A 26,678-nucleotide genomic window follows, 5' to 3' on the forward strand; every position below is an offset into this window, starting at 1 on the left:
AATACATGCAATAATAAAAGCTAAAGGCGGTCCAGTGCAAGGTTATTATCGTTAACAGAAACTAACGAAATGACGAAAACTAGAATTGAAAAAACATTTTCGTTAACTGAAATAAATAAAAACTACAATTAAAAGGAAAAAACGGTAACTAACTGAAACTGTATTGTGTGCTCACAAAACTAACTAAAACGTATAAAAATTATGGATGAAATTCCCTTTGTTTTCGTCTTTGTCAATGTCGGATTGATATGAAATAGATTTATTTCGCTCTAGCAATTTTAACTAGTGGCACCATACAACACTTCACGGTCCATCACTTTTCGTCACTTGTGGTTTAGAGTCGTCTTCTGGTTCCCACTCTACCTGGAAACATGGAGACTAAAGTTGGGAGAAAGCAGCAGAGTCCTGTATGAAATTTATTTGAATATGACAGCGAAGAAGAGAAACGATACGACCAAACTAAAATTAATACTTAAACTAAACTAAAACTAATCATTTGGAAAAAAATGAAAACTAATAAAAACTAGTAAAACCTGCTCTAAAAATGAATCAAAACTAACTGAATTTGAGAAAAAAAAAGGCAAAACTAAATAAAACTAAACTATAATGAAAAATCCAAAACTATTATAACCTTGGTCCAGTGAAATATTTTGGGAAATCAGTATATAAACAGGCTACAGAGCATGGACATATGTTAAAAGAAAAAGTAAAGTTGAAGTACACATAGAAAAACAGTACCTTCTTTACACTGAAACTGTATCGCCATCATTACACAATTAAGCCCTTTCATTTCGGTCTTAATCCTAAATGTAAAAGGACAATAAATGAACACACAACAACAAGCGTGTATGTGTCTAACTGAAAAAGACATGAAGGGTGTGGCCGAACATGAACGCATTCAACAGTTAAACATGGCCTCCTCTGAGTCATGTTCAGACCGGTCATTTACCTGAAGCAAAACAAACAAAAAGCCTCCTATTCAGTCCATCACTGCCATTGTGGAAGACAAACTTTAACTGTGGCCACAAGTATGTACAGTCAAACTTGTATTTATTAGACTAACAGTCAGTATAAGAATGAAATATTTACACTTGTCTTCTATATCTGTTGTAGTATCTAAATACATTTACCAAAACTGAAATAATCCGATTCAAATGCTGTTTATTAATAAAATCAAGTTCACCATGTTTTGTAAATCACTGCAACTAGGCCTCATGTATGAATAAATGCTTTGTTATTTTATTAAATATTTATATTAACTTTACGCTAAAGTTAAGGTTCTATAAGGATCAACTTGTCAATCATCTCTTAAATTCTCAAATTAGACAGATTATTAGAGTCGTCTCCTGTTTTTCCCTCATTCATCCACTTAATCGACAGTGATGATTTCCAGCGTCTGTGTTCAAGGAAATCAGGAGCTGCCTTTTCACCATTTCATTTCCATGCTGCAGCTCACAGACAGGTAGTTTGCATACAGTTAGAGCGCAGCTCCGGAGGGCAGCGACACACAGTACAGTCAACAGTTCCCAACAGGCACTGCAGGAAACGCTAACAACACAAAAAACATCCTCGTAAAGAACCGAAAGAGCCTGAAATGAAACTATCAGCGGCTCTTTATTGCACTGTACGAAGACAGTAACAGATGTAGAAATATGTATATAATAAAGGATTATGGATGGTATATTTTATTGGTTATACAAAACAGGTTCATCGTCTTCACCTTGTACTTTACTTTTAATGCAACAATAAAAACTGTTTCTTGTAAAAAAACAAAACAAAACAAAAAACTCAGTAGAACCTTATTACGCTGTAGAGAAATGTTAATATGTACAAAATTACATGTTATCCAAATAAAAATGTAATGGTAAATCCATAAATAAAGATATACTGTAAAAGTCTATGAAAAAAAAATGTCCTCAAATATTTTAGCCTTTATTTTTAAAACAGTTTTGAAGTGATATAAAGGAAATATGTCATGGAATAACAGATATAAGACATTATGGACATGAGTGAAATTCAGTATATTGAATAGTATTTATAAGTATAGAATGTTTTGAAAAGACATGAATAAATATGTTAAATGTAGTATGTAATGGATATGAATGAAATGTGGAATAATAATAATAATAATAATAATAATAATAATAATAATAATAATAATAATAATAATAATAATACATTTTATTTGTATAGTACTTTTCATGGAACTCAAAGGCACTTTACATACAGCAGATAAAAACAGAAGCCAAACACATCAAAAACAGATAGACAGCAGGTTCAAAATATTAAATGTATACAATATTACACTACATAAACTATTATACATATCAATCTAAAGAATACAATACTTATGGAGATATAACAATAATAATAACAATTAATAACAATATGCTGTACTGAGTTATTTTAATAGGAATTGGACCCAAGGAAGAATAGCTGCTGCCTTTCTGAAGGTAATGATATTCATGATAAACTAAAGTATTGAAATATTGCACATAAGAGACAGAAACTGTTCTGGATTAAAGTGTGTTCTTAGTACTGTACTGTTGAAACTGCATGATTCACCCGATGTTCTTGGAGTGACCTCTATAAGTATTTGCATTGATGGGGTTTAGACTCTGGCAGCATTTGTATTTGCCATGCAGAGTCTAGTGAAATAAGGTGCATGCAGTTCATTTTCCTCTTGTGCTGGCTGCACAAACCAGTAGAAAACATCATCCAGTTCACAGTTTGTCCCTCAGCTTTGGAAGACACAAATGGATGCTTCTATGAAACTGGGTTCATTTTGGTATCTGACACTTTCCCAGCTTTTTAGACCTAATAATAAGAGAGAATTTAGACATATTTCCCCCCAGTATGTACCTAATGATGACCTCTGATAAATGCAAAAAAAATTATCCTCTTGTTCTGAGCCATCCCAAAATTAATGAATTTTAATCAAATATTGGGGCTAAAAATAAGACCAAAATTGGGACAGGAAAAGGTACCTTGACGTGGAAAACATAGCTTGAAATGGTCTTATATACCGCTATAAATAAAGACACTGTGTTAAATTTGATGATCCTAGTAGTTTTTCTAATCCAGACATGTGGGTTTTTCATGAATCTCAGTCTCATTCCAGGTTGTGTATGTAACCCATCGTGTCCACTTGCGTTACATGCAGAACCTGACCATTTAAACACATATAAATCGCGACTGATTTTGCAACAGCGGTCATTTTTGTGAAACACTCTGCCTTACATAATTAGTTTGATTCCCAAAATGTACCTGGGAGAGAATAATAAGATATTCAAAACAATTGTAGTGTGTACTTTTCATGTAGTTTTTTTTTTTTTTTTACCATGTTACATCCAGATTTTTGTATAAAAATAATAAAAAATGTGTTTTATTTGAACAATAGTTTCTCTTTTATCTCAGTAAATATTCATTTTTTAAAATAGACCCAAAGTGCTTCCAAAGTTGCTTCATAACATTAGTCTACATCTGGTTTGAATTTTTAGCCCCTCTGCCCTGTTTTTAAGGACCAGTTTGATAGAAGCGCAAAGAAAGTGCACAAGTTCTGTACTTAAGAAGAATCAGAATATCTTAACCGTCTTTGTAACAAGTCACAAGTAACAAATACACGTACCACAAATATTTAAAAGTGCCATCCAATCTGTACATCATATATAAAATCTACAATAAAAATACAAATAGAAGCAGCTAAATAAAAAGGTTTTGGGTTAAACAAACAGGTAAAATAACACAAGCGGCAACCCAACTCTCGTACAAACATCACATGTATTTTTCTGTTTTGAGTGTTGTGACTGCTGTTGGGTAAAGACTGTTCTTAAATCTGTCTGTCCTTGTCTTATTGTTGTTTATCGCCTGCCTGATGACAACAGTTCAAACAGAGTGAAACTATATGCTCATACAGTACTTGTGTCAAAAGACTAGAAGTGATGATTCAACTCCTTTTCTCAAGTAGGAGTACAAGCTATGGAATGGAAATATCAAAGCGTTCTAACTTCACTTCCAGTAAAAGATTGCACCTTCATCCTGTTATTGTGGTTGTAAAAATGAATGAATGAATTTTTCCAAGGGATGATCTTTGTAGGCTGTAATCTCTCTTGATGTTTGGAAATACAAAATACATCAGTGACCTCCTGACCCAGTATGAACCCACCAGACCCCTCAGCTCATCTGGATCTGGTCTGTTGTCAGTTCCTTGAGTCAGAACCAGACACAGAGAAGCTGCATTCAGCTTCTATGCTCCACATGTCTGGAACAAGGTTATAATAGTTTTGGATTTTTCATTATAGTTTAGTTTTATTTAATTTAGACTTTTTTTTTTTCCTCTAATTCAGTTAGTTTTAATTCATTTTTAGAGCAGGTTTGCTAGTTTTTATTAGTTTTCATTTTTTCTAAATGCTTAGTTTTAGTTTAGTTTTAGTATTAATTCTAGTTTTTTCATATCTTTTATCTTCTTCTCCGTCATATTCAAATAAATCCCAGACAGGACTCTGCTGCTTTCTCCCAACTTTAGTCTCCATGTTTCCAGGTAGAGTGGGGACCAGAAGACGACAAGTGACGAGAAGTGACGGACTGTGAAGTGCCGTATGGTGTCAACAGCTAAAATTGCTAGAGTGAAATAAATCGATTTTGTATCAATCCAACACTGATGAAGATGAAAATGAAGGGAATTTTATCCATAATTTTTATCCATTTTTGTTAGTTTTGTAAGCACACTGAGCAATTTTTGCTCTGTCTTTTTGTCCTGTCTGGAAACTCTATCAAGTACCTGCCGAACAGGTTCAATGTATGTCTTGCTGTAATGCCAAAAGCAATCACCTCATCTGGGAAACAAATCTACCCACGGGTACAAATAAAGTAACCTTGAACCTTAAACACAATACAGTTTCAGTTTGTTATTGTTTTTTTCTTTTAATTCTAGTTTTCATTTATTTCAGTTAACGAAAATGTTTTTTCAATTCCAGTTTTCGTCATTTCGTTAGTTTTCATTAACGATAACAACCTTGATCTGGAACAAACTTCCAGAAAGCCTCAGATCAGCTGAAACACTCAGTTTATTTAAATCCAGGTTAAAGACCCACCTGTTCTCAGCTGCATTTGAATAGAGTTTTTATTCATCAGTTCAGATCTGCACTGTTTCTTTTAAGCTTAAAGTTTTTATCTGTTTTCTATGTTTATCTGTTTTATCTGTTTATCTGTTTGATCTATTTTCATTCATTCATTTTCTGAACCTGCTTTATCCTCACTAGGGTCACAGGGGTCGTTTGGAGCCTATCCCAGCTACTTATGGGCTGTTTATTTCATCTTTTCTTTTTTTTTTTTCTCTCATGCCTATACTTTTCATTGCTTCCGTGTCGCAATGCTTTTAATGTTTTATGTAAAACACTTTGAATTGTCTTGTAGATGAAATGTGCTATAGAAATAAACTTGCCTTAGAAAGTGCAGAAAAATGTAAAAATACCCAATAATTCCCTCAAATTGTTTTTTTTTTTTTTTTTTTTTAAATGCTACTAACTGGTCTGTAGCAATATAGGGAGGTAAGGGGAAAAGCTGTCAGAAATATAAATATGCAATATAGAGATGGCTGAAATTGGGGCTTTGCTGCTTCCATCATTAACACATCAACATTTTGCATATGTGGGAATCTGAGCACCAGCTTTTCTTGTCTTTTTTTTCTCTCACATGGGCTGCAGTTTGTCCAGCTCAACAGGACAGAAAGTGCCATCACATATGTGGATTTAACCATAACCATATACCCAACGGTCTGCAGATTCTGAACATCTTTTTAGTGTGTTTGAATGCATTTTTAGAAACTCTATAATCCCACTGAACAATTGAAACAGAAAGAAGCTACAAAGGAGAAAGGGCTAATTTACGTAGCAGTTAAGGCTGTGGCTCCTCTGTGCTTGCTCCTGTTACTCAAACGTGCCTTTTGTCTGGGCCCAGGGCTTGGTCCGGGGCCAACATTTGCATGCTATGGGCCACTTGAATGCGAAGCTCCCCGGATTCTCACTGCCTGACATGCAAAACCAGTGGGGGACCAGTTAAAATGGCGCACGCGCACAATCAACACAGGTGTGTTACAGTCAAAACACTTAACATCCACCCCCCCACCCCCCCTAGCTGCTGCCTTACTTAACTCTAAACCTTCACCACTCTTCCCAGAGAGTGTTATGAAAATGAATGCAGTGATTTTACTCTGATACTGTAGCTCAGTCATCGAGGGACGAGGGTTGGATGTTGAGCTGAGGTGATACCACGACTGGTTTTAATGTCAGGTAGATCCAAATCATCATCATCATCCACATTAGAAGAAGAAGAAGAAGAAAGACTTGAAGATGCCAAGAGCTTTTCTTGTGAAAAAGAAGCGTGGGGCCTGTGGTGCATGGCGATGGAAGGAACCGGAAAATACAGAGTGGAAAGAAAAGGATTCGATGGGTAAGTTCAAGGCCATTTTGGCAAACCTTCTCCATCCTCTTCATGCTGAGTTTCAGCTTCTTCCATCTAAGAGAAGATACATATTCCCCTGCAGAGCCAAATCAAACCGATAGCTCAAATCATTTGTCCCATCTGCCGTTAAGTTTTTAAATAGTCTGTAGACGAGCCTGTTGGGAACAATGCATCATTAACTATGATGGCTTTATTTATTTATTTATTTACTGTATTTATTGAATTTACTGTTTTTATTGTACTATGTGAGATTGATTGTTTTGGTGATATGTGAGATATGTACACTTCTGTTGCAAATCAAATTGCCCTTTGGGGACATGAAAGATTTTTCAATTCAATAATTTCAACTCAATTCAGTCAATAAGACTTTCAGGATCGCTGTTATTATTCAGGAAGAAAACCTAAGGTCACCAGTTTAACTCATGTAGATCATCCAGTGTTGTGTAAAGTATTGAAAGTCAAACTTGAGTAGAAGTACAGGTACTCTACTAAAAAAGTACTGTGGTAGAAGTTCAAGTCAGCAACTGAAATGCTACTCAAGTTCATGTTAATAATAACCAAAGGGAGTCAGAATGTAGGATATTATAAGGTTTATCCAGGATTTTAAAACATGGTAAAGGAAAAGACAAGGAGTCAAACTACTGAAAATGATTCCTACATCACACACTTCAAAAACAAGGTTTCACAAACCTAAACAGGAGTAGGCTACTGCTAGGATTAGAAATGTCAGAATTATGAAAAAAAAGGAAAAGAAAACTATAAAGCTTATGTGGCACCTCCAAACATGGAGCCCAAATTATACCTCGCAAACAAGGAATCCAAAGTCTGAACCACTGACATAATACCAACCTGTTTATGGCATAGTTTCTTTCAGCTCTCCCTCACATCAACAGATTGTCGACAGGTTGAGTGTGGACTGTTGTTTGCTCTAGTGCATTATGCGATTAGGCCCAATGACAAATCAGCTTCCTGACTTTGTTGCAGTGGTGGAAACACTGAACAAGTGACAATACTGTGCATTAAAGGAGTGATATTTTGCTTTTTTAAATGGAATTATGCATTTTAAAACATTTCCCTGTGGTCTACATAAACTGTAAATGCTAAGTGGGGGTCTGAATTCTTCATTAATTCAACTCCACAGGTCCATCTTCAACCCTATTTTTGAGTAATGACACCAGAAAGATGGTTTTGAGCGCTGGCCCTTTAAATGCAAATGAGCCACTTCATGCCCCACCCCCTCCAGGTTGTTGACCGTGCTTTCTGTCACGTTCAACCCCTTGCATTCGTTAGTACAACCAACAACTGAACATTTTAAGTAATCAGCTCAAAGTTTGGACATATTTTCAGGATGAACTACAACCGCTGCTGCTGATAAACAATTACGGCGTACTCGGAGAAATGTTCATCGGAAGTCTTGACCTTATACGTGCAAATGTCATGAACGTAACAAATTAAGCAGGAATTAAATGGGTTGTAGAAATCCACTTGATTTTTGCTGGAATGAATATAAAGATAGCTTTGCAACACCTGGAGGGTTCAACTTCAAACTTTTTGTACTGTTAGGGTCCAAATACACAAATAAATGAACCAAAGACTAAAAATGGGTTTAGCAAAATATGGAGGGAGCCGTGGCTAGAGGGCTGGAGAGACAGCTTGTGACTGATGGGTCGCTGATTCGATTCCACGGACTGGGAGAAAAAGTTGTTGGCTGATGTACTCTTGAGCAAGGCCCTTAACCCCCCATTTGCTCCCTGGGTGGCTGCTATCCTTTAGTTTGCTGTGTGTGTGTTGTGTTCCTGCATGTTCTAGAGATGGGCTAAAAGCAGAGGTTGAATTTCAGTGTGTGGTAAAATGTACTGTATACTGACAATAAATCTGAGTCTTAATCTTATGACCCCTTTAAAACTGTATCGGAGTAGAAGTATGCACTGTAATTAGGAAATGTAGTGAAGTAAAAGTAAAATTAAACAGAATAAAAATGACTCTAAGGCTAGTGACGTTCATTTTGTCTTCTGTTAATGTAATTATACTTTTCTTTCTTTTCTTTTTTTTCTTTTGTTCAGTCACAGTCGAAACTGTCAAGCAGGTAACATCTAAAAACTATACCTTGTCTGAACAAAAGAAAAAAAAAATAAAAAAAATAAAAAAATTACTCTGTAAAGTACAAACTCTCCCCAAACACATTTGAGTACAGTAGTGAAGTATTAGTACTTTGTTACTACAACACTGAGTTCATCAGTGGTAAACTGTTCTTGGTTTCTATATTTTCCATGACTCTACAGGACAGGTTTTGCTTCTGTCCTTCTCAGCAGGTGACGGTGCTTCAGACCAGACGTCCTGTGGTCCTGACGGCCAGATGCCGGTTCCTCCACCTCAGCCGGTCCCTGCTGTAGGATCCGGGTCAACTCCAGACATTAGAGTGCCAGTACCTTTGGCAAGTTCAGGGGGTGCCCGGGCCGAACCGGGGCAGGACTGGTCCGCACTGATGCTGCAGGGCTCCTTCTACCACCACAGTGCACTGGCCCTGGTCAGCAGAGCCAAGGTAAGGACGGTCACACAGAACCAACCAGGGTCAGGAACACTAGGACTAATGAACTGAGGAAAAGCAAGTGTAAGAATTATATGGATTCCCTAAAAAATACACAGAACACAGTATTGTGAGTTTACAAATCTAATGGAAATGAGCCAAAATTTTATTAAAAGTCTTTACTTTCCATCTTTTTCTGTTTTCTGTTTTTCTGTTTCATACAATAGACTAGTTATTCTAAAAAAAAATTTGTTGCAGAAAATGGCAGCACATCACACCTGACATGGTGGCGAAAGTCAAATACATTTTAGAAATACATTTATTTAGCATTCAAATGTTTTAGACAAAATACATTTTCTGACCTGAACTAAGCAGAACTCAGCTGAACTAAAAAACCTGCTTTAATATTGGTGTCCTCTGTAGGGGAAAAGACTTTCACAGCTTTACCTTAAAAAAAAAAAAAAATCTGAAAGAATTATTGCATTATACTGTTTCCAATCAAGACAATTATTTTATGTGAAAAAGCCAAAACTTTTACTTTCCTGGGTCTCAGAAGGTTAAAAAGTTCAAAAGTAATCATCAAAAACTGACATGGAAAACAAAAAGTAAACACAAAATAACAACAACAACAACAACAACAACAGCAACAACAACAACAACAACAACAACAATAATAATAATAATATAAAAACTCATGAAACCTGCTAAATTAATGTAATCACAGTAAAGACCAGTAGTTTCCTCAGTATAAACATGTGCTAATGGTGACTGTTATTGATATTTGCTGTGTTGTTTTCATGCGTCTCTTTGCAGTCCCGTCCTCGTAGCTGCCCCAGTTCAGGTGACTTTGTGTGTTCAGTTTGTCACAAAGTCTTCCCCCTGCAGCGCATGCTCACTCGTCATCTCAAGTGCCACAGTCTGGTGAAAAGACACCCATGTCGGTTCTGCGGCAAAGGATTCAACGATACCTTTGACCTCAAGAGACATATGCGGACACATACAGGTACATCAACAGACATTTACGTGAAATTACATCCTATTGTTTTTGAGATATTTTTACTCAGATCTGCAGTCATATACAGTTTGTCGGTATTTACATTTTATTATACTTTATACTTCCATTTCATTGTATTTCATTTAGAACAGGGGTTCCCAAAGTGGGGTACGTGTACCCCCAGGGGTACTTGGAAGAAGTCCAGGGGGTACTTGACATTTTTTTGCAAAAATACATTAAGTAAGTCATCATGTACTGAATACAAAATAAATACTAAGAATTAATGCTGATATATAAAACAATAAATACATTCATTAATAGTTTCATTGTCAATCATCTTGTTTAAGTTTTTGTAACATTCTAAGAACATTTCTATTTCATATTATTTAAAATGAGTTTATATGAGTAGCTAAGTAATTATTTTTGTTGATGAAAGGTTCATTTATTAATTAATGACCAATTTATTCATTTATTTTTTCTTATCAGTGAAAGAGGGTACTTTTCTATTTATATTTTGAACACAAAATTTACTTTAAAAAATGTGTTTTTTTTTTTTTTTATATATATCACAGTTAAATATATGTTGTTTGTTTACAAAGTTTTAAAGTATAAACAGACACAATTGGCACAGGAGCCAATTTTGCCAAATTTTTTCCCAATCAAAAATGCTGAAGTGAGAGTTAGGGGTACTTGGCTAAAAAAGTATATTTCAGGGGGCACTCCGCTGTAAAAAGTACTTGGCCAAAAAAGTATATTTCAGGGGGCGCTCCGCTGTAAAAAGCACTTGGCCAAAAAAGTATATTTCAGGGGGTACTCCACTATAAAAAGTACTTGGCTAAAAAAGTATATTTCAGGGGGTACCTCACTGTAAAAAGTCTGACAACCCCTGATTTTGATCTATGTACTCTAACAACATTAATTTGTGGACTTCATTATATTTACACTATTATGCTACATTTATGTGACAATGTTAGTGCATTTTCAGTTGAAGATTTCTATTCAAAGAACTTTATGTACCTGTTCAGTACTCCGTTTGTATAAAAAACATCAGTACAAGCACAAAGACCATAACATTCCCATGTAATCCTATATCCATACATACATAAATGTGCATCTTTGAGAGAAATGCATTAAAATGTCACCTGTAAGAATAATTTAGGCTTAAAACTAGAAAGGTCAACGTGTGTTGAGTAATAAATAAATAAATGAATAATGGTTTGGAAATGGTTCAGACCCTCAGAATAGGTCTGTTGTTCAAACATCTAATATATCCTGTGTTGTGACGGTAATTCAACTTAATCTGATGGTTTATTTGAAAGATTTGATGCAGTAGCCCATTGGTAAAGATTAAACCAGAGCCTTTAAATCCTTTTGTCTTCTGACGTCCTGCAAAAATGGATTACATTTTCAGATGTCTATGAGGTCCAAGAAGTGACACATTTTAATATTAGAGGGTTTTTTTTGTTTCTCTCCTGTTAATCATATGATAACTCATCGGATTTATATGTCGTCAAAGTTTATAAAACAAGATGTGAAATGACCTAAACTGGCTTCAACTCAGCAAACACAACCCTAACAGGCTGCTTTAACACTGACGCTTCACTATTAATAATGTAATGAAATCATAAATAAGGGAACCAACTGGTACACAGACTTCAGTACTTCATTTTTTTCCTCTAAGTAATGTTTTTCATGCTGTATTCTTACATTACTGGCATTTTTTATTAAGTAAAGGATCTGAATACTTCTCTCACCACTGAATATTTGTCTCTATCTTCTTTTTCTCTGTGGAAATGACTGATTTTATGTGACTGATCTGAATTTGTGCATACCAACTGTTTCCTGCACTGTCAACATTCACATGGGTGATAAATTGCTTAGTTAAACTGTTTACTTAGGGAATATTTCTGTTTATAGCAGGGCTGTCACACTCATTTTAGTTCATGGGCCACATACAGTCCACTATAATCTCAAACGGACCTGTAAAATAATAGAAAAATAGCCTGTAAATAATGACAACTCAAACATTTTCTCATGTTTTTGAGCAAAAAAGTAGAATTAAATTATGAAATTTTTTATTTTTACAAATCCTACATATCCTTTCACAAAAATATATGACTAACATGTGAACAACCTGAAATTTCTGATTACAAATAAGTGCAATTTTAACAATATTATGCTATGTTACAGTTTGGAGTTTGGAGTCGTCGTTATTTATAGGTTATTCTGCTATTATTTTACTGGTCCGACCAACCTGACATTAAATTGGACTAAAATGAGTTTGACACACTTGACTGTTAACGTCTTCAGTTTAATTGGGAACCTTTGATGGGCTGGTTTTGGACCACGGGCCGTATGTTTGACACCCCTGTTCTATAAGGATGCACAGGTCATCCACAAAGGCTTTTTACACTTTAAAAAAATTATAACAAAAGCAGTTGATGAGATATGTTAATCAGATTTGTTCCATATACGCAGTGGTTGTCAAAGTGTTTAATCACATTGTGGGATCATGTGTACGGAAGAGGATTAGGGGCACTGGAAAAAAAGGAAAAAAATTAAGGTCTGATATAATTTTTAAATTATTATTCAGAGAAAAATGTCAGAATGAATTCTGGCTTTTTTACCTCAGAAATCTGACTTTAATCTCAGAATAATAATAAAAGTGTCCCTAATTTTCTTCCATACATGTGCAATCGAATCACTGGTTCATTTTTTTTCAATGACAGATTAGTTACTACAAATGTTTACCTTTACCTTTTGACTGAATATGCGGCACCACATGGATGACCTTCAACCAGCCATCATTAATTGATGGTATTAAATATGATAATTTGATGATATTTTATGATATTAATAATTAACATTGGGGACTGCATACTGGTGGGTCCCTAAATCAAACATTTCCACACTGGTGGATTGGAAGGGATGGTTCAATTCCCTGGACACCTCGTTCACCAGATACCACTCCCCTGGAATTCTTTCTATGGGGTAATGTTAAAGATATCGTTTACTGAACTACTGAACAAAGATACCGGACATCAACAACCTGAAGCAAAAGATCACTGATGCCATTGACGCCACTGATGAGGCTTTGATACAGCCAACATGGCAACAAATCCAGTACCATCTGGATGTGCTTTGTGCAAATAATGGTGCCCATATAGAGGTGGATTAACCCATAAAGACTGGGTGCTACTTTTGTGGCAGTTCCCAAATGATTCTTTATCTATATTTAACGTTTCCTAAATGATTTGTCGCCATTCATCAGAAAATAATCCTCTGTAGTTTGCATTTTCCCAGTGAACATCAGATATCTTCCAGTATTTAATTAACTGATCATATAGATGTTCATAAAAGCTCAGATTAAAGATGAGGGTTATTATATCAGAAACAGAGAAAACTGAAGAAAAAGTGACTTTTTCAGTAAAATCTCTCATTAACTGAACATAAACCCGGTGTGTCCATCCACTGTCATTGATTGAACTCCATGGGTTTTACTGGTGAATCAATGCTGTAGAAGATGACAGTGTTTCCACGGTAACTACGGAGCCTCTGAACATCCAAATGGGTCATATCTGATGACCATGAAAAGATGAATAACTGTATTTTACACCAATTATTTACATGTATTGATAGAATTAGTGGATCAACAGGTATTAAACAGTTTAGATCAGTACAGGTTTTGGTCGATGGTGGATGTTTGGTTCTTTAAGGCAGTGTTTTTCAACCTTGGCGTCGCCTGGAATTCAAATGGGGTCACCTGAAAATTATAGTAATTGGTAAAAAAAAAAAAAAAAAAAAACCTTATTCATAAAAAAAATATATAGTGAGTTGAGAGAGACAATCCCAATCCATAAAAGACATGACAAACTCTGAAGCTGAAACTGAAGCACTGTGGTACTGTTTATCTTTCAAATGTTCATTGTGGTCGGTTTCAGATGCTGCAGCTCTTTCATAATTCATAGTTTGAGTTTTTGTTTGTTCAGTATTAATTGTCAGCCTTGTAAATCCAAGCTGGACTGACTGTACATATCCTGACAAAGGAAAATCAAATTCTCACTTCATGCAGTAATCTACACCTGGCTTTTCTGCCTCCGTCCATAATAATATACATTATATAGACTAAATGTCATCTAAAATTAACGTTTATTTGCAACATAGTATAGCAAACTATTACATGATCAAAACCAAATTAATTTTAGCGAAAAAAAAAAGTCTCTGTTTTGAATGTCTGGGGTCGCCAGAAATTTGTGATGTTAAAATGGGGTCATGAGTCAAAAAAGGTTGGGAACCACTGCTTTAAGGGTTATATGAGGCAAAAAAACCCAAAAAACCTTAAATATCTAATTTTCTTTTTCTAATAATTACCACAGATTTATCTATTCATTTGCTTTTATAATAAATGTGTTACATTGTAAAGAGACTTGACAGTATTTATTTATTACACTGGTCAACAACAAATTTATTGTTTAAGTTTTTTGAGCTGATTTAGGATAATTTTGGTGTGCTGAATCCAAAAATCACATTAATTTTGCTCAATCAGGTCAACTTTCTGAACTATGCTACATATTGGCTTTTTAACATTTTTGCTTACATTTATGGGCATTTTCACATCATATGATTCAAAATTCTTTCATATTTCTTGCAATAAACAAGTTCTGAAGATTTTACTTTTGCCAATTTATGATTAATGTTTTTTTTAATATTACAGGTGAATGAAATGGCTTCGACTAGAAGGTCTTGCAAAAATAAGCCTGACGTATTCTGCTACATCTGCGGTGAATACACCATTGTACCTAACAGGAATCCTGTTAGAAAATGATTTTTTTTCTCTTAAAACCTATTTTGGGTGAGAACTATATAAAAAATCAACTGATAAAGTCACAAAATTGTCATCAATTTTGTGAGAAGATCAAATTTTTCAAAATCAAATTAGCAAAAAAACCTGACCCGATTGAGAAAAACAGATGTCATTTTCGGATTTAGCGGTGCAAAATGGTCCTAATTCAGTTGAAAAACCCTAGACAACTTGCAAAAAACATTTTTTTGTCACCCAGTGTTATTGCTGCATATGCTCACAGTGGCAGCAGTGGTTTTTGGGACTTCTCCACTTGACCCAGTAGTAAAGTAAACTCCTGTGTCTCCCTCTGCTGCAGGTATTCGTCCATACAAGTGTGAGCTGTGTGAGAAAGCCTTCACACAGCGTTGCTCTCTGGAGTCCCACATGAGGAAGATCCACGGTGTCCACCAGCAGTACGCCTACCGCCAACGTCGCTCTAAGATCTTTGTGTGTGAGGACTGCGGTTACACGTCCAGTCGACCTGATGAGTACTTCCTCCACGTGAGGCAGTGTCATCCTGGTAGTCCTGCCCTGCGCCGGTACTACCGCCGCCAGGCCCACGAGAACAGCAGCTTCACACCAGCAGACAGAAAAATCAACCCATATTTGTTGTACTCAAGCCCTGCATACTACATGTAAATCTGACTCAGTAATATAAGTCATTAACCCTTTCATGCATAGTGGTCACTACAGTGGACAGCTATTCTACAGCTCTTCTCTTGTATGTTCATGGATTTTGTTGTTTTGTGTTTTTGCACATATCTTTATTAAAGTTTTAACACATTACATATCTTTTCTGACATGAATTGGTAACACTGTGTATATCTCCCCTGAGCATAGTTATAGTTTTCACACAATTTATCAGTAAATACGTGTTTCTTCTCTTCAAAAATTAAACACATGGCGTCCAGTTGAGTGGACATTTTTGCAACTTCATGAAAGATAGGTTCATGAGATTTTTCTTTTATTATTATTACAATTTTTTAATGTATTTTTTAACTTTTTTTTTTTTTTTAATTTTTAAATTTATATTATTTATTTTTCATAGGAAAATTTTTGACCACAGTTTTTTTTTCATGTTTAAAAACAAATGAAAACACTCAGGGAAAAAGTCTTTAGGTTCTCATAATTTGTGCATGAAAGGGTTAAGGTTCTCCTAATTCATGCATGAAAGGGTTAATGAAGGAAAACAGCAAAGTTTAGTGGTTTTAAGTAAAGAAGTCTGTGTTTGTAAGCCGACTATTTATATTTACTAGGTTTTATGATTCTATTTTCAATAATTTCATGACAAAAAAATCTTCTTCTGTTTCCTTTCATTCTACTTGTATATATTTTTGCTGCTCAACAGAGAAAATGTCTACCATTAAAATAAAAATGAACGGTCTCTGCCTTGATTTCATTATATAGTCTCTAAATGACAAGCAATGAACGTAAGTGTTGAATTAAATATTATTAAAACAATACGGTATTTAAGTTGGTATGAAGCTTACAAAATGTTAAAGAGAATAAAAATAAGACAGTACATTTAATTTCACCACATAAAAAGATCTGGTAACCCGCACTTTGTTTCTTTGTAAATTAAATGCAAAATAATGCCCTAAGGCAGCCTCTCACATCATGTCTTATTCTATGGTGATTTACACTTGAAAGTAGGGAATCTTCGGTGTTTTCCAATAAACTGTGGAACTGTTTCCTGATTTGCATGTGTTTTACATTCATCCTGGATCACATTATGTTTACATTCAACATGCTGAAGCACTGAGCCCGTTTACATGCGTACCAATACTCCGATCATTATCCAATTTCTGGAGTTATCAGACTGTTCAAGTGATTATGTAAACAGGATAATCTGATAGGCTTTATCTGACAACAGCAGTACTCTGATTATGAGAAATCAGATTAACACGCCTAGATTTCTCCCCAGTACCCTGATGTCTTCATGCATGTATACAGGGTAATCTGATTTCTTTCATTCTTTTACATCTGCACATGTGTAAAGAAAAAAAAAGTCAATATAAACTGAAGTTCCGCACTGACAACGTGAGCCTAAGGAAAAAGGTAAACAAATATCCCCTTGAGTAAATTTGTCTGCCACTTCACATTGTTATATTTTTTTCTATTTTTTTTTTTAACTATATTTTTACTTATTGTTGGTTCTTCATCTTTATTGTCTTTAATTTATTATTATTATTTTTTTTATTTTGTCTTTTTTGTGTAATTAATTAATTTATTCTTGTAGTTTCTTTGTCTTCTTATTATTGGTTTATGATTATTGTGTCTTGGAATGTCTGATGTAGAATGTAGACTCTTGTTATATTCACATTTTTTGTATGTTCTAGTGTTGAATAATAAATAAATAAATAAATAAATAAATAAATAAATAAAGAATAAAAAAAGGTAAACAAACATGGCACAAAGCAGCAAAAAGTCGGCAAAGACTCACATCTGGAGTGAAGAGGAAACAAATTTCATGCTACAACAAATAAAAACTGTCAACATCCTCCATCTGGTTGATGGGAGGAAATAGGAATGGCAACATATTCCAAAAGTTGTCCTTCAGAATGTGCGAGACAAGAAAATAACAGGAAGTGTATGTCTTACGTCATAACACACATACGTACTCCAAAAGAAATCAAATAAGTTACCTCACCAGAAGGAAAGATTTGTTTTTCATTATGTGCTCATAGAAATGTCAACAAAAATATACTAGCATTATTTCAGAAAGACATTGTTTCTACCCTGTGTGTAATGTCATATTGGAATCGTTTTGTTGATGATATTGTTTGGATCAAAGTTCGGATGATTCCCCAATGAATACCTTATCACCAACAAGGTTAAAGAAGTATCCTTCAGAATTCTTCACAAATATTACCCTGCTGACCACTACATGTTGAAATAAAATTAAAAAAAAACATTAATATAAACTGTTCTTTTTTTGAGGGGACCATCCAGAGACTGTGCAACACCTCTTCTGGCATTGTTCATCCACCAAGAAACAGTGGAAGGACTTCAGCAGATTTATTATCGACCATGTTTTCAAAGACTTTGTCATATCCTGGAAAAATGCATTATTTTGTTGTTACAGATACCCCAAAAAGGAAAAGGAAAAAAAAAAAAAATAAATAATAATTAATTTATTTCTCTTACTTGCTAAATTTTTTATTCACAAAAGTAAGTTCTCTAACACAAAACCAAATATTATTTATTTTCTGAAAGATGTTGAACTTTATTTAAAGCAGTGAGATAAATCTGGAAAGAAAAAGGCTATAAAAACCATCAGTATTTGCTCTGATTTGGACTTTGGATTGTAGTGTATTCCCCCAGGCAAAGTTTTTATGTTCTTTTCTTGTTGTATACATTGTCTGTATAGTCTACCTCTTTCAATAAAGATTTAATAAAAAAAAAAAAAAGGAAATAAAATAATGGACTAAAACACGCAAGCCAGGGTTTTTCGATTATCGTATTTCTGAAGTGCAAGTAAAAGCGTCTCATCTGATTATGGCAATTATCGGATTATTCCCACTTATCAGAGTTTTATGGTCATGTAAACAGGCTCGTTGTTCATGTCATGTGATTCCTACATAGTCTGTCAGTGGGTTAATGGGACTGTTATATTAACATTTTAGGATGTACTTGTGGGCTTTGCTTTTTTGGGTGTTGACTGAGAAGAGTGATTAATCTTATGAATGTATGTTAGAAGCAGAGTTGGTAAAAAAAAAAAAGTATTCAGTGAGCTACATGTTGTGTTTTTCTTTCAAATATTAACCCTTTCATGCACGAATTATGAGAACCTTAATGACATTTTTTTTTTTTCCTGAGTGTTTTTAGTCCTCTTTAGGCATGAAAAAAACAACGTGATTGAAAATTTTCTTCTGAAAATATAAACAAATAAATAAATAAATAAAAATAATAATAATTAAAAAAAAAAAAAAACATAAAAAAAATAATAATGAAAAAAAAATTTCTTATGAACCTATTTTTCATGAAGTTGCAAAAATTTCCACTCAGCTGGACACCACACATTTAATTTTTGATGCACAGAAACATGTATTTACAGATACATTGTGTGAAAACTATGGGGAGGGGTTGTGATTCTGGGGGTTAATGCTCAGGAGAGATCTACATAATGTTACCAATTCATGTCAGAAAAGATATGTCGTGTCTTAAAACTTTAATAAAGATATGTGTAAAAAAAAAATAAAAAAAAAATCCATGAATATACAAGAGAACAGCTGTAGAATAGCTGTCCACTGGAGTGACCAGCATGCATGAAAGGGTTAAAAATTACTTAAAATTATCATACAAGAGTTTAGAATAAAGAGTTGTGAAGTTCTGCTAAAGATGCAGATGTGCTAGATTATAGTGATATGACATAATCCATTCACTGATAGTCTGAGGATTTATGTGACCGCTAGAGGGAGTAGTGAATCAGTCTTGTCCCATTTTGAGGAAAACTAACACCGCAGTGACCCAAGTGTCAGAAAGTGAGATGGGATGAAAACCACACCGGGAGAAGACACCGTGGCCCACAGTCTCACCACCCGGTAAGAGCCACTGAGAACCTGGGGAGACCATAGGAGAGCTGGTGTCGGTCTTCAAATTCTTCTCCTCTTTCAGTTGTCTCCATGTTTCAAAAGTATCTCCTATACATATACTTGTTTTGTTTTTCACTTTGTCACTGCGTGTTTGGGAATAATAAGAGGCCTTTTAGGTTTATCAGCATCAGACATTTGTGATCAGAAATGTTCCAGTTGCAGCTCAGTGGGAACTGGCAACCTGGATGAACAAACACTACTGACTTTGTGATTGGCAGACAGGTGATGGGCGGAGCATCAGACCCAAACACAACATGACAACATGAACAGTACTTGTGGGCTGATGCTTAGCTTTTCAAATGCAAATATTCTGGCTGGACTACTACTGTCAGTGATATCAGTATTTGAAATGAACATGATGCTTTAATGTCTGATGATATTCAGGGTCATACACTGTGAGTCCGGACTTTGAATATACTAAAATGCTTTAATTATAATGTACATAAATGATTTCAGTTTTATGACATTACTGTAAAATGTTAAGTATATTCTACTAATTTGTAGACATAGTTAAAAGTACTAAAAAGTTTAAGTTGAATGGATTTAAATCACTTAGTTTTAGTCACGACCACACCTTTTTATCTTGTTTTGCATTGTGGGTATTGATCATGTTGTTAAAAATGTGTTATTTTTATGTGCAGGGGTTCAGCGGGGTTGTGGTGTTAGTGTTAATTTGGATTTAATGTGTTTATGGTAATGTTTATTGGCCTTTTTGTGTTTGTTTTTGTATTTTTGTAGAGCTGCACCATGAGTGAGAGCCACAGGCCCAACAATGGCTTTCCTATTCATTTATAAATTTTGTTTTTTTCAGTGTAAATCTTTATGCCTTGCCAAATTAGAAGCACTTCCTGTACTGGCAAATTACAGTGAGCTAACTTCCTGCCAAACTTCCATCCACACTACAATATATTAAGTTGAATAATTATACAAAGCAATTTATATTGTAAAATATTTAAATTTAAATCAGCTTAGAGTTGAGTATAATGAACTGATGATATGAAGTCTAATGATTATACAACGTAATTGACCATGCAATAAATTTAAGTTAAATTAACTTGACATTTAGTGTGTTGTACTTAAAATAGCAATTCCATTCAAATCAAGCATTTAAGTTTAATACACTCAAGTGTTCATTACTCATTGCTTAATTTTTTTAAGGCAACTCAACTTATCTGGCCTTACAGTGTATTATGATTATTTGGAACATAATTCTTACATACAGCACCTTTAAAGATGCAAGAAAAAAACACTCCATCTTTACACTTAAAATGATGTGATCAGAATTTATTCAGTTTTAAATAAATAGAGCTGAATATAGCAGAGTGCAAATGTTGCTATCTTTCTTAAGTTTTGGTTGTTTCAGGCTTGTTTATAACATGTAGAGTACTATGGATTTAACATAAAAAGTGCAATTAATACCTGCTTTTCACATAGTGTCACGTTGTTTAAATAAACAAAACCCTACAAATCGGCTTTATACAGCAACATGTTATTTGTCCATCAGTTTCCCACCGTTTACTCTTGGTTCAATCAATAAATGTTCGACATTATCTGCACTTGAAGGGATGGGAATCAAGAACCAGATCCATCTGCGTCATACATTTATGAGCTTATCACATTCTTTTTGTTGATGGTTTTTGACTTTTTTCTAACAATAGGTGTGTTTTCACGAACATATTTAATATTTGAAATTTCACATTGGAGATTTCTTATTGAACAAAAAAACTCACAAAATTAAAAAAAAACAACAACAACAACAAAAAAACAACTTTCAGTGGCTAGAGATTGATTTAGAAGCAGAGAGGAATTTTTTATTTATTTATTTTTAATTAAATTCTGATTTAAGAAATGTTAAACTCCTGTGATTGTTCAGATTTTTGCTGTGTTTTCCCACATATTTCAATCAAGTCTGAATACTAGGCTGGTACAGCAGGTAGTGTGGACCAATAAATTAATCATCTTTCTTATCTGAGAAAGACGACATCATATACTGTACATTGTAGATAAAAAACAACAATAGAGTGTCCTGCTTCTTCTACTCTGCTTCTTACAGCCATGTGTAATATAGCCTACAGTGCCGCCTGCTGACGACACAATGAAGCCGAATTATTCCACTCCAGCTAGTTTATAGAAATGCATTATAATGCAACTTCTCAAAAGTATGCTTAAAATTTACTTGCTATTTTTTGGAAACAGAGTCAGTGACACTATAAGACACATGCTACAGAATATGATCCAAAGTGTGGCTTCATTTTATAAAGAAAGATGACAACACTTCTGGTTCGATGTCTGTAAAATAATCACTTGAAGTAAGAACAGAAGCATCAATAATAAGATGCAGTATCCTTCTGATGTTAGATCATGGAAATGCTGTGTATTTGACACTCTGCTTCCCTGTTAAGCTGCACATGTGTTGCGTGGTTAAAATCCTGCACATTACAATAACTCAAATCAAAATGGGTACAAATATAGTCTCATTTCATCTATTTTAGATGAGGACAGACTGTTTCTACAGCAACGGTTGAGGCTCAAGATCACAGCATTTGATTACGTGCTTGTGTTTTTCTTCTTAATTTTTTCCCCCACACAAGAAATCGATCAAGAATCAATAATGGAATCAACAAGAATTCAGACCAATAAGCAGGCTCGTTAAAGGTACTGGTGTCAGTTCCCATCCCTCTCAGTGCAACACGCCGTTCATCTACTTTCTGCACACACACCATTCACACTAAAAGACCCTGCAGTGGTGTGGCTTCACTTAATATGCATCAACCATTATAACACCAAAGCCACAGCCATTGTCATTATGAGTTACCTTCTGAATACTAAAACAGGCACAACAACAACATGCCTATAGTAGTGCAACACAAGTGCAAACCACTCCTGGGTGCAGATACATGATACATATTCACTGTAACAACATAATGCACCAGTATGATCTAAAATGCATGAAGATATTATGCTCATGGAGTGATCCTTCTGGCCCCTTTTCTGTGTCACTTCAACACTGACATAGTCTCCCATTCATGTAAGTCTCTCGGGTCTAAATATTCAGTCTGGTGAGCAGGTAAGGTAGTTCAGAAGATCTCCCTCATCATTCCTTCCTCCTCAGCTCCCAGTCGTCTTCTTCTGTCAGTTCTTCAGAAACTGGAAAGTCCACACACTCCTACAGTAATGACACCCTCAGCTGCTCTCATTCAAGCCCCTCTGCTAGTGCGGTGTAGGCTGCCGACGAGGGGGGGACGGCAGATCAGGGGCTCGGTCCTCCGTCCTGTTGAATGCGCCTCCTCAAGAGAGCTCGGTGTAACAGTGTCTGTCCCAGGCTTGGAGCTCCCCCCCTTCTGCACACACCAGCAAGTACGACTCACTCCTCACCTGTGGAAGACGAACCTGGACGGACATTGAGATGTTACATCGGGGTGTCAAACTTATTTCACTTCACAGATAGATGTACAGGGTGGGGAAGCAAAATTTACAATGAACATTTAGTTGTTTTTTCTCAGCAGGCACTACGTCAATTGTTTTGAAACCAAACATATATTGATGTCATAATCATACCTAACACTATTATCCATACCTTTTCAGAAACTTTTGCCCATATGAGTAATCAGGAAAGCAAACGTCAAAGAGTGTGTGATTTGCTGAATGCACTCGTCACACCAAAGGAGATTTCAAAAATAGTTGGAATGTCCGTAAAGACTGTTTATAATGTAAAGAAGAGAATGACTATGAGCAAAACTATTACGAGAAAGTCTGGAAGATACTATTAAAGAAGAATGGGAGAAGTTGTCATCTGAATATTTGAGGAACACTTGTGCAAGTTTCAGGAAGTGTGTGAAGGCAGTTATTGAGAAAGAAGGAGGACACATAGAATAAAAACATTTTCTATTATGTCCATTTTCTTGTGGCAAATAAATTCTCATGACTTTCAATAAACTAATTGGTCATACACTGTCTTTCAATCCCTCCCTCAAAATATTGTAAATTTTGCTTCCCCACCCTGTAGATATAATTTGGTGTGTATGTACGAGGGGCGAATGAAAAATTTTGAGACTAACATGGAAAGGATTAAGATATGAAGGCCAAATTTGGTCCATGAAATCTTTCATATTTCTTAATCCTATCCACTAAATTTCTTGGTCATAGCAATCTTTTTCCCTCTTTTACAGGTCCCTGAACTTTCTGTATCAAGTGTTTCCTGAAAAATGGACAAACTTCAGTATGGGGCTGATTTGTGACTATGGATGAGATTTGGGTCCATCACTATCAGCCTGAGACAAAGGAGCAATCAAAACGATGGAAACATCCCATGTCACCAACCCCAAAGAAGGCAAAGGTCGTACGTGTACTTGATGACAGCCCCATACTCAAGTTTGTCCATTTTTCTGGAAACACTTGATACAGAAAGTTCAGGGACCTGTAAAACAGGGAAAAGGATTGCTATGACTAAGAAATTTAGTGGATAGGATTAAGATATGTGAAAGATTTCATGGACCAGATTTGGTCTTCATATCTTAATCCTTTCCATGTTAGGCTCAAAACTTTTCAGTCGCCCCTCGTATATGTGTATGTGGCTGTATATGTAGGGGTGTGTATATATTTTATAGATAATCACAATATTATGTTGTAACACATGTGATTAGGTTCTAACAGTCTGAGGACTGGAATCAGGGGGTAGGACTGGATAAGTAGTGGCTTCTTCCTACTCCCTTTTTGGCACAACAGTTGTTCCATTTTCTATTTCTATATTTATATTTTTTAGGTTTGTCTTGTTTTGTTTTTTCCCCATATGTTTTGTATCATGTTTGTGTCTGAAATAAACTTAACAAACAAACAAACAAACAAACTTCAGGGGCCACATTCAGCCCAACATGATCTAAATGGGGCTGGACCACTAAAATAATAACACTGAAAAAAGGTGAATACATTACAACATATCTGTCAAAGAATGTGAATAATAACCATGAATAACCTGACATTTCTTAAGAAAAATAAGTCAAATTTTAACCATATTATGCCTCAGTTTGTCATTTACACACTGCATTACAACTTACAGATCACTGCAGATCTACAAATACACGAAACATTTCATAACAGGCAGAATATTGTTGACATTCTACTTATTTCTCTTAAGACATTTCAGGATATTCACATTTTTTGTGAAAGGATATTTATTTATGTATTTATCTAACCTTTATTTACCCAGGCGAGCAATTTAGAACAGATTCTTATTTACAAATGCAGCCTGGTCATAGTATAGTATAGCATAGATAGTTTGTAAATACAAACATTTTCACGTCATTTTACTTTTTTTCACTAAAAGAGAAAAGAAATTGAGTTATTATGATAGTATTTTACTGGTCTGACCCCCACTTTTCAGTGTAATTTTTGTATTTCACAGATTCATCTCATTGGACTCTTTTGTGGGCCGGTTTTGGCCAACGGGCCAAATGTTTATTTTCCATGAAACGTTTTAAAACTTATGGACAGTAATGCAAACAAACCAGCAAGCATAATATTAGACCTAGGAATAGTTAAACCAGGAGTTAGCAACCCGCCAAGGAATAGAGGAGGTGATGTTTTCTTCGGGGTTTATCTGCTTGTTTGTTCGTTTGTTAGCAAGATAACTCAAAAAGTTAAAGGCGGATTTTCATGAAATTTTCAGGAAATGTTGAATCTGGCACAAGGAACAAATGATTAAATTTTGGTGGTGATTCGGGGGGGACTGATCTGCCTTGGTGGAGGTCTGCTGCCTGCTGTCAAGTGCTTTTCTAGTTACTGACGTAAATATATTTTCTCTTCATTCTTGGTTTTAAAATGTGTACATTGAACGGTTAAATAGCAAGACCAAGACAAGATTTTGGAGAAATGCTTAAAAAGTACCCCTCATTTGTCCCTAAACACACCAATGAGAAATGTGACAAAACTCTCACGTCTGTATCCTGAAAATAATCCTCTTTTCACACCTTTTGTCTTGTTGAGTCAGGACACACGTGGGTGTAAGTGGTGTAACTGAATGACCTCCCAGTGAGGTTTATCAGAGTCACTGTAGACGACCTCTGGGGCCAAACAAAAGGAACAGAGTCCTCATTAGTGTTATCAGTGTCTGCTTTACTAAACACTGCCTTGTGCAGCTTTGTTGATTGTTGCTCTCTGCACATTTGCACTGTGTTTATTTGCAGAACAAGATAAAGTAACTGAATCACCAACAACCTCTTGCAGGTTTTAGTTTTCACTCATGTAGGAATTTCCTTAGAAACTTCAGAAACAATCCATGAACTGGTGGAGATACTCACTCACTAAAAGTTTAATACTAATAAAGCAAAACTAATTCAACCTATATGGTGTATTGAGACTGTTATTTTAACATATTCTACAGCAGTTTTATTTACATGTCCTAATGAACGACAGCAGCAGTGAATGGTCTATTACTGTTGTGTAGTTTTCATTCCAATAGTAGTTCAGTGTTTGTTTAATTTTGTCAGGTATTATGAGGAAATCAAGAATTGAAATAAAGAACCTGAAAAATATAGGATGAAAGAACTAAATTACAAAATGTACCACTGTTTTTTGTGGTCCCATATTGTGCCAGGCTGTTTTATTCTTGTGCACCATGAACTGTTAAGACTGAAGGTACAGGAAAACATGGCTTTTCCTGCAATATTTAATTTTAGTTTATTTCATAATCATCACTGCTTTGATAGTTTCAATCTCTTCTAGTTTTTTTTTCAGTTAATGTGCATGTAAATAGATAGCTCTTTTTATGTACAGGGTGGGGAAGCAAAATTTACAATGAACATTTAGTTGTTTTTTCTCAGCAGGCACTACGTCAATTGTTTTGAAACCAAACATATATTGATGTCATAATCATACCTAACACTATTATCCATACCTTTTCAGAAACTTTTGCCCATATGAGTAATCAGGAAAGCAAACGTCAAAGAGTGTGTGATTTGCTGAATGCACTCGTCACACCAAAGGAGATTTCAAAAATAGTTGGAGTGTCCATAAAGACTGTTTATAATGGAAAGAAGAGAATGACTATGAGCAAAACTATTACGAGAAAGTCTGGAAGATACTATTAAAGAAGAATGGGAGAAGTTGTCACCCGAATATTTGAGGAACACTTGCGCAAGTTTCAGGAAGCGTGTGAAGGCAGTTATTGAGAAAGAAGGAGGACACATAGAATAAAAATATTTTCTATTATGTCCATTTTCTTGTGGCAAATAAATTCTCATGACTTTCAATAAACTAATT

The 26,678-nt window shown here is 35.0% G+C and overlaps 2 protein-coding genes across 2 annotated transcripts in view; one reads left to right on the top strand and one right to left on the bottom strand.

Moving 5' to 3' along the window:
* The first annotated feature begins 6,366 nt into the window (after positions 1–6,366).
* On the top strand, positions 6,367–15,465 carry LOC115433286 (putative transcription factor ovo-like protein 3). The gene is made up of 4 exons (XM_030154606.1): positions 6,367–6,450; positions 8,772–9,004; positions 9,803–9,992; positions 15,143–15,465. The coding sequence occupies exons 1-4, from the start codon at positions 6,447–6,449 to the stop codon at positions 15,463–15,465; spliced, it is 750 nt and encodes a 249-aa protein (XP_030010466.1). The 5' UTR covers positions 6,367–6,446.
* Positions 15,466–20,690: 5,225 nt separating this feature from the next.
* The window catches only part of dmpk (DM1 protein kinase), a 59,175-nt gene continuing 53,187 nt past the window's right edge, over positions 20,691–26,678 (bottom strand). The window contains exon 15 of the mRNA XM_030153904.1: positions 20,691–22,811. Coding sequence (XP_030009764.1) covers positions 22,710–22,811 — 102 coding nt within the window. The 3' untranslated portion in view covers positions 20,691–22,709. The remainder of the gene's footprint in view (positions 22,812–26,678) is intronic.

The sequence above is a fragment of the Sphaeramia orbicularis genome, chromosome 14 (genome assembly GCF_902148855.1).
Source record: "Sphaeramia orbicularis chromosome 14, fSphaOr1.1, whole genome shotgun sequence".
NCBI lineage: Eukaryota > Metazoa > Chordata > Actinopteri > Kurtiformes > Apogonidae > Sphaeramia > Sphaeramia orbicularis.